This window comes from Octodon degus, unplaced genomic scaffold, assembly GCF_000260255.1.
Source record: "Octodon degus isolate 3935 unplaced genomic scaffold, OctDeg1.0 scaffold00012, whole genome shotgun sequence".
Lineage (NCBI taxonomy): Eukaryota > Metazoa > Chordata > Mammalia > Rodentia > Octodontidae > Octodon > Octodon degus.
In genome coordinates, this window is record NW_004524588.1 from 21,395,199 (window position 1) to 21,404,822 (window position 9,624).

Genomic DNA, 9,624 nt, shown 5'->3' on the forward strand with positions numbered 1-9,624 from the left:
AACTACCTGATGGTATATTTTAAAATTTATTTTTCCCACTAAAATATAAAGTACAGGGCCGGGGAGATAGCTCAGTAGAATAAGCACTTGTCTGGCAAGCACAGGATCCTGAGTTCAATCCCTGGTACCGCAAAAAAACCCAAAAAAACAAAAAAACAAAAAACATGGTAGCAATTAATTTTTTTATCTTCTTTTATATCCATAACACAGTGGTACCTACCATATGATAAAAATTTGGTTTATTCAATGATTATTTTTTCCATTAATCATTGTTTTGATCTGCCATTATAGACCCTATTTTGATTCCCAAAATAAATGAATGACAACCTCCTTTCCAGGAGCTCTTGTTCTAGAGAAGGAGCATGTAGGTACAGAAAGAAGTTCAGTTCAGGGTACAATGGACATGGTGTGCTCAGAGGAGCCAGCAGAAAAAACTACTTAAAAAAAGTGGAGAATGTTCACCCTGAAGATGAAGAATAAAAGGAAAGGCAGCCATTTGAAAGTGAGCGCCAGCCCATGCTCGGGGCACGAGGCCCGGAATGGTGACTTTTATTTCGGGAACTGTATTGGGGAGGCTGTTCTTAGTGCTGGAGACTGAACCAGGGCCTTGCACAAGCACCACACCGCCAAGCTCCATCCTCACCCCGCGGTACGCCACCATTCCGTAGGCCCTGTGCTGCGAAGGGTCCAGAGGGAGAAGCACCTTACCCGCCCTGTGAAGGAGGGCAGATCTTCCCCAGCAGCAGGAGGGGGGATTTTAGGATGGGACTGATGCAACTGATTTTGAAGAAATGTGGCTTGAAATCTAGATGACAGCCTAAGTAGAAACAGGCAATTAAGAACATACAGCTTTGGTCTTGCTTCCATACTTAAAAATTCTTATCTCTTATTTCTTTGGTACAGGGTGTCACTACAGGGCCAGCACAACATGCATGCCCCAGAATCCCTGCGCTCTGCAGACAGGTGTTTAGACTGCTGAGCTATCTCAGCCCTTGCTGCCATACTTTAAAAAGGCCAACTTCTGGCTGGGCATGGTGGTGCATGCCTGTGATTGCAGCACTTTGAAGGAAGATGGTCCAGAGATCTCGGCCAACCAGGGGCAGCCTGCACTAGATAGTGAGACCCTGTCTAAAAAAACCAAAAAAAGTGTGTGTGAAGTACCCCTAACATGTCAGGTTTCCCAAGCAGGAATTTCTACTGGGGAAAAATACACTGGCTAGGAAAGTCAAGTTATCCGGTTGGGCTGTGCTTACTATTTGATCCCGTTCAATTCTTCAACTGTGGTGAGTCTTAGAGACCAGTCACCATAGCACAAAGTGATAACATGGATTGTCAAATGCATAGAGTTGGTAACAAGACCCCCTGGGTGGCAGAGAACCTGCAGGTCCTAGAGAGGCAGCTGGTATTTAGCAAGATGTTAGTAACCATAAGTACTTTATACTGTTGTACAAATGTAATAGAATTTATTAGGAATTTCGGAAAACAAAGCTTTAAACTATAGCTAGTACATAATTTGAATAACAAAATAGTCTTATTTTTAAATAGAATGACTTTTTACACAGCAACATGCTTGCTGAAAATAATGAAATATTTCCATTCATTAAAGTGTATTTACCAATAAAATACATAATAAAGATTTGCAGCATAAATATAAACTACTTAGTTTATCTCCATTACTTAGAGTATGAGTCATTTTTATGGTTATAGTGTCTTAAATCACGAATGAATGCAGAAATATAGGCTCTATTCACCGGCGATTAACAGAAATAGCGGTTCCACTGCGTAGCTGCTGTCGCACTTCATCGGAATTTTCTCTGCAATCTGAATCCAGCGTCTGGAGAGGCACTTGCCTTTGGCCGGCTGTTCTGTAACACAGGTGCAGAATGCCCTTTTATTGCGGGATTCGCAGGCTTTACGAGGTGCACTATCTTAGAGGATGGGGTAGTAAGGCGAGACTCACATTTCAGTCTTTAACGCTGCACACGTGTCAGTCTCAACAAAACTGACTGCCATTGTAAGTAAGGGATCCTATTAATTATAATAATTCATGATCTTCACTTTTTGCTACTGGTAATCTTTGCTTAGAAGGTACTTTCGATCACTGTCTGTGATAGTAATAACTGTATTTTGTGCAGGAAGCACTTTGAACCTATTAGGACCCTATGGGTGTCTGACAATATCCTGGGCTGCAGAGGTAAGTTCCCGGGAGATAATTGCTGAAAGTTCATTCAATTTATGTTATTTTAACATAAATACAACATTCTAAAATGAAAAGTCTGCTTCTAAGATTTGTAATTTTTGCACTGGAAGCTGTGATCTACACAACGGTAGGGACCGTGAAGCTGCCCTGCAGCACCTCTACATCCGCTCTTCTCTGCAGGTTGTCTCTGAGCGTGCAGTCTACCTTCTCTCTCTTGATGCAACCTGAGCAGAGGCCTCACAGGTGGGAAGAGTCCCGGCAGTGTCGGGCCAGTGAATAAAGAGGTCAACACAATAACTTCTACAACATGACGGTCAGCTGTATGGTTGCAAAAGCAGGAAATTGTAAATACTGGGCAGAACAAAGCTTGAACTGAAGCATTTTCCCTGATGGATTTCATAGAGACCAAGTCCTGAAGAGTAAGTGTGGGAAAGAATAAGCCTCGCGAGGCCAGGAAGCATTGTGGGTCAACCACAGCGCCAACCACTCACAAAGACAGCAAGCTGGGGGGGGGGGTTGGGGGTAACTAGAGGAGATGCAGAGGCCCCAGGTGCGTCGCGCTGGGGCTTTAACCTTATCTTGTAAGGGACAGCTAACCACCAAGGATGAGGGTTCTTTTGGTACAGGGAATTTAACACTGGACCTTACGCTTGCCAGGCAGGCACTTGTGCCACTGAGCTAAATCCCCAGCTCTGAAGATGAACTTTAAGAAGGAAAATAATATATTCACATTTTATTTGAAAAAAATTTATTCTGATGGTGGGGATGTGGAAGATATGCTGGAGAAGCAAAGTCTAGAGGCAGCTGTAGTGGTCCAGACAAAACACGGTAAACTTGAGAAAATTAAAATGGCATTCTCATTTTTTCAAACGCAAGGCCTCCATATATCTTACGCAAGTGCTGTACTGCTGTGTTACACCCCGAGGTCCACGACTGTTATTGTAATTATATGTAGTTATGGGGTATAGTGCAGTAATTCAATACATGTATATCGTCTGAAATGCTCAGAAGGGGGAGTTAGTGTTTCCACCCTTGAACTTCTACTTTTTTACTTTGTGGTGCGATGGATCTAAACCAAGGCCTTCACACACATGATGAGCACCCTACACTGAGCTGCACGTGAGCTCTCCTGAGCTGAATGTTCTTCCTTAACATATAATGACCATGCATGTTATGGAGAAATAACATATTGTTTCAACAGTGTATACAACGTCTGCTGAACAAATCAGGGTGATTAACACTTCCATCTCTTCAGTACTGGTGTTTGGAGTCCTCAAACTCCTTTCTTCCACTGACTCAAAAAACATAAAACAGGCTCTCAGGAACACGATACATTCATTAAGTACAATGCCATCAGCAAGAATGGAGAGGGGTGGATGGATTAGAGGTGTGCTAAGGAAACCTAGCGAGAGAGATTTACTCTGTATTCCTGTGGGATAATACGAAGCCTGGCTAGACAGATACTTACACCTGGGAAGCATGAACGAAGATGGCGATATTAAGTGAAATAAAAATCAGGACAGATTTTGTTGGGGAAAGGGGAAAGTACAACCCCAGCTCTGCCCCAATGGGGAACACCACTTGATGGCTCTTAGTGAAGGAGGGTCACTAGAGAGTGTGGGGAGACCAGCTGGGTAGCACGGCTCAGGGTGTGTGCCCATTGAGTGCATTTCATTTCTTCTTTCTACTTGTATCTCAGTGATGTCGATTTGCCATTACATTATACTAATTTAGTAAATATTAATAATAAATAACGGGCTGTGAAAGCATACCAGACACTGTTATTTTTAATAGAGTAAGAAACCATGTTTCAGAATATTAAAAGAAGGGGCTGGGGAGATAGCTTAGTAGAATAAGTGCTTGCCTGGCAAGTGCAGGGTCCTAAGTTCAATCCCCAATGCCACAAAAACAAAAAACAGAATATTAAAAGAAAATTTCAGCTTCCGGTAAATGATTGCATTTTACTACAGCATGAAAAAGGTAGAAGAACTTCTGCTGCGTTCTCGGGACCCCCAGATCCAGCCCTAGCCCAGGCCTGGTGAGTGTGTGGGATAGCTTCTGGCTACCCTGGGCTGGTGGCACCTGTCTGGTCCACGCCCAGGTGCTGCATGGGTGAGACCCTCTTCCACCACCTTGGGAGCCCCCCACCACTCTGCAGTCTCCCCCCCCACAACTGCCCAGCGAGTAAGAACTTCTGCCACACTCTGGGGACCCCCAGATCTAGCCCTAGCCCAGGCCCAATGAGCGTGTGGGAGAGCGTCCTCACCCCACTACTCCACCTTGTCCCCTCCAGACTCAGCTCAGGCCTGGGGTGAAACTCTGCAGCTGCAGTCCCTGCAGGGAGAGTAGGGGACAGAACAACCCAGCTAGTCCAGGAGCAGAACATCTAGCCAGAGGGGCACAACAGGTTCACTCTCAAGGGTGGCAGCAGGAAGGAGCAGAGCACAGGAACCAGACTCAAGCCAGGCACAGCTGGATAAATTCAAACTTTGTAGATCTGCACCTGAATTTCAGTAGGTGCTAAGGTTATAACTGCACCAAAGCTCTACAACAAAGGTCAGAAGACAGTGCTACGCAAAATGACAATGAGAAGGAGCAAAATGCAATCTCAGACCCCAAGCCCACCCATAACAAGAGCAGAAGACACTAACACAGAACAAATTAGGAATCAAACAGCTGAAATCAACGAATCAAGAGCTTCTGAAATAAAGAAACAACTGCAGAAAGGTATAGAGAAACTCAGATTGGAAATAAAAAAAGAAATCCCTGAATTAACAGCATCTGCAGTAAAGAATCAAATGCAGAAACATATGGAGGAAACCCAATGCCCACCCAGAACAAGTGCAGAGGACACTAGCTCAGCTCAAATGTATGAATTAATAGCATTGAAAGTAAATAAGCAACAGCAGAAAGTTATAGAGGAACTCAGAGCAGAATTCTTTTCTGAAATAAAAAAAGAATTCTCTGAACTCATAGCATCTGAAGTAAAGAATCAAATACTGAAACATAGGGAGGAAACCCAATCTGAAAAAAAAAAAAAAAAAAAAAAACTGCAGAAAAAGGTAGGTAATTTACCTATTCAAATATCACGTGTAAAAAAATCCTAAATTAGTGAGCATAGTGGCACACGCTTGTCCTTCCAGCCCTTGGAGGCGGAGGTAGGAAGACTGTGAGCTGAGGTTGGTCTGGGCTAAGCCGCCTCTCAAAAAACAAAATCGTAAGTCAATCAAATTTTAAAGTATTTTTAGTATTTGATACTTTCTATAAAGCAGGTAGGTAAGTGAGAAAATTTTGCCTCACAAATGGTTTCAAAGAAGATTTTTCACTTAGAAAGACAACTGACAAAATACCTGTGTAATATACATACAAAAGGTGAGATGCTACAGTGCTAAGTTTGTAGGAGGCTGAGGAATCTATACAGGGAATTTCTTTTTCTTTTTCTTTCTCTTTTAAAATTTTTTTTATTTTTCCCCCCATAATTTTATTGAGAAACAGATAGCAATGAGATAGTTTCAAAAAATGGCAGGAGGATTTTTTTTTTTGGAGAGCCCTGAACATGCCTTCAGGGCTGCTCTTGTTTGGCAGGTGTATCTGAGTTTGAACCAGTGCAACTTGAGCCTCACTGCTTTCTAACAACTGAGCTAATGGTAGGGCCCCTACACAGTGAATTTCTTATGGAAGACTTCAAAGCAGAAGTGACATTAAACTGACACTTAGATGAGCTGTATTTGGAAAACAAAGCCAAAAACCCACTAACAGGGCGGCCAAATAGCTCAGTGGACTAGAGCGCCTGCTTGGGCAGATGCAGGGGCCAGGGTTCGATCCCTGGCCTGCTGTGCTGGCCCTGTGCCTGGGGCGCACTGAGCCGGTGATTGAGACTGGGCGTGGTGGCATGCACACATGATCCCAGCTCTTGGGAGGCTGAAAAACAGGAGACTCACTATGAGTCCAATACGTAGTGAGACCGACCCTGTGGACCCTTACTAAAAAATACAAAAAAATTCCAAAAAACTAAAACCGAACCAAAACAACAACAACAACAACAAAAAACCCCAAACAAAACCAAACAAAAAACCACCACTAACATACTAAAGTACAGTTAGGAATTGAACATAAGCATTCTCAGAAAGACAGAGGTAAGCAGAATACTGCAAACCTGGTGAAGAATATATTAAATATTCCTGGCTGGAATGGAAATTCCGAGGGGCGCAACCACAGAAAGAGGGCTACAACGCTGGCTAAAATGAGTCCCAATGTTTAGAAGGGAAAGTTGCACTTTCACTTAAGTAATTTTATTCAAATACCTGACACTTAAATTCACTTAAGTGATTTCAGGAATATTAGGTTTTTGAGAGACAAATAAGAGGATCAGAAGTGAGTTAACAGTAAGAATCCACCCAAGCATGCCCTTAGCACGGACAACGCCACAGGCGCTGCGCTAGGCGCTTCACACGGAGGGCAATCTTGACGCTCTACAGGAAAATGCGCCGTCACAGAGCACCGTGGGCGGGAAGGCCGAGACGCCGCGTGTGCGGCGGGTACCTCCACTGCATCAGCGCTAATGGTCACGATAACAGCAGCGTGGCTGTAAGAGGAAAGCGCTCGTTCCTCTGAGCACGAGTATCAGGAATATTTACAGGGGACATACGACGTCTATGATCTACTTTTGAACGGCTGATAAAATTTGTCTCTTTGAGTATACAGCTACTCATCTCTTCTATTTATTTGTCTGCTGGTAAAGCAAGCAGGGTAAATGTCAGCAATTGATTAGTTCAGTAAAGAGTACAGAAAGATAAACATGTCAGGCAAGGGGGAAGGCAGGACTAACACGCCCAAATCCTCAAATGGTGGATAGCAAAAATGCAAATCTGGCATTGACTCTTTATTTTTGTCCTTTTTTGGGGGTCTTTTTGAGACAGGATCTTACTATGCAGTTCAGTGGCCTTGAGCTCACTTTGTAGCCCAGGCCGGTCTTGAACTCATAGCGCTCCTCCTGCCTCAGGCTTCTGAGTGCTGGGATCACAGGTGTGCGCCACCATATCTGGTGTGGCATTGGTTCTGCAAACAGAAAGTTGATCATTTTGTGATTTTTATACCATTTTCTCTGAAAAGAAATGGAAGGTTCTGCCCTATGTAAGCAATGATGTTAAAATGAAGGTGTCAGATACATATGAAGAAAAATACTAAAGAAAACGAACGACGATAGTCTGGGCGTGGTGGCATGCGCCTGTAACTCCTGCACTTGGGAGGCTAAAAACAGGAGGATTACTTTGAGTCTGATCCGCGTAGTGAGATCCTGCAGACCCATACTAACTACATAAACAACCAACCCCCCCCCCCAAATTAATGACTACAAACTATTGTGAGGAATAAAAAAGATGTAAGATAAAACCAAAAACCTACCCACGGGCCCCATGCGCACTGTCAAGTCTTAGATAATCTACAATGTAATGATATAGTGCGCTGATGTGCACACCCATTTCCAGGTAAGACAACTCTTGCCCTACTGAATAAGATTTAGTGCCTATGCCGCATGGTGAGCACATTGCTTTCAACCTATACAGAAGAGACATCTCAGTCACTATATCCCATTAATGTGAAAAAAGAACCATAGCAATTATAACAAATGTCAGAGCTGGGGAGATAGCTCGGTGGCTTAAGCACCTACCTGGCAAGCACAAGGTCCTGAGTTCCCTTCCCGGTTTAAAAAAAAAAAAGTCAGAACTGACATAAATTGTCAGTCAAATGTCAGGCACAGAAAAATGATCTCTGTAAAATTACTGAAAACTTGAGATGAAAAAATCTGAGGAAAAACAAATTAATATGAAAAAGTAGCTATGAAGACACACAGAAATTAAAGCAACTGTTGACAAGAGGGTTATGTCTAAAAATGACATAAAAATGCAAAGGGTGCTTTGAGGTGGATAAGCTTTGGGGAGCAGAGAAAGCCTCCCCCTCACTCCCTGCTGCCCACGTCACAGCCAGAGCACAAGAGCCTGAAATACGGGTAAGACATATTTGACTTTACTTATCTAATAGCAGGTAATAAGAAATGGGTGATTTTTGCTTAATTGTACTTTTGCCTTTTAAATTTCAGAACTGAGGCACATGATGAAAAACATGGAGATAAGGAAAGAATCCAATTTAATTCTCCAACAGAACATTTCTCTGGTGAATATCTAAACTGATAACCACCAAAGTACAAGTATTACCCTAGCTTGTGGGCACCCTTCATGTAAACCTGAGTACGTCTTCGTCAAGTCCAGCCAGGTAAGATTTTTTCTCTCTGTGATTTGTATGGTTCGCACCTCACACAGTCTTACTAAACACTACAATTATTTTTATCTACTATCCATTCAGATGCCTTTCTCTCCGTTAGACTGAAAATTCTTGAATGCAGACTGGTTTTTAGTTATATGTGCATCTTTATGAGAATTCAGTACCAAAGGCCCTCCCCGCCCAAAGAACAAAGCAGGGGTGCTGAATTTTGAACCTCAAGTCTTAAACGGTACACAGGAAAAGGTAGAAGTCATTACACTTTGCAATTTCTAATTAGACTACGTGCATAAAATTATTTCATGATTTGTGTCTCCTGTCATGACTTAATACTTTGGATACAATATAAAAAATCTTCATATTCTGCTATCTTAAATGTGAGGATATTTATTTGACTGTAATGAATCACTGATATCAAGAAAAACTGACATCAACAGTGTTTTTACTTCTTCTTTTTTCCTTTTTTGGTACCAGAGATCAAACTCCGGACCTTGCGCTTGCTGGGCAGGCGCTCAGGCCGCTGCAGGGCTGTAGCACAGTCCCGGGTTTTTACTTCTAATGATGTGTACATGAAATCATGTTTCCCAAAACAAGAAAAGGCAGCTTTTTCAAACACTTACCAAAAGTGGTATTATTTGTATCATATTTTTGATGGATGGATTTTTGCAAATGGTTTCTTGTATATCTGAAAAATTATACCATAACATAAAAATAATTTAGTTATGTATACTGAAAGAGAATAACTATAGAATCAAATATTAAATTCTGATTTTCCAAAATATTAAAAACTGGGATTTTTCTGCTAATCCTAGAAACAGTCTCTGCTAATATAAAACATGTCATTTCTTTACAGTTATATAAACCTTATGCTGATAAAAGGGAATTCCTAGAACTTTGACTATTATACTGTAAATTTTATTCAAATGTTGTTTCTATTCCTTTCTTTGTTTTTAAAACCAAATTATCATTTATCCTTGGAGCCTTTCAAGAGCTAAGGAGATGTTTAGCTAAGACACAAAATTTGAGTAGTTTAGTTAATGCTTGCCTTTTCCATAATTAGGCTTTCATCCCTATAGTAGGGAGAATTGAGTAAAAGAAAAATCAAGCACAAATTTTCTGTGTGTGTGTGTGTGTGTGTGTGTGTGTGT

The 9,624-nt window shown here is 42.0% G+C and overlaps 1 protein-coding gene across 1 annotated transcript in view; it reads right to left on the reverse strand.

The window, feature by feature from the left end:
- The window catches only part of Cep126 (centrosomal protein 126), a 119,528-nt gene that overhangs the window by 22,699 nt on the left and 87,205 nt on the right, over window positions 1–9,624 (reverse strand). Inside the window, 1 exon segment of the mRNA XM_023709481.1 lies at window positions 9,097–9,161. Coding sequence (XP_023565249.1) covers window positions 9,097–9,161 — 65 coding nt within the window.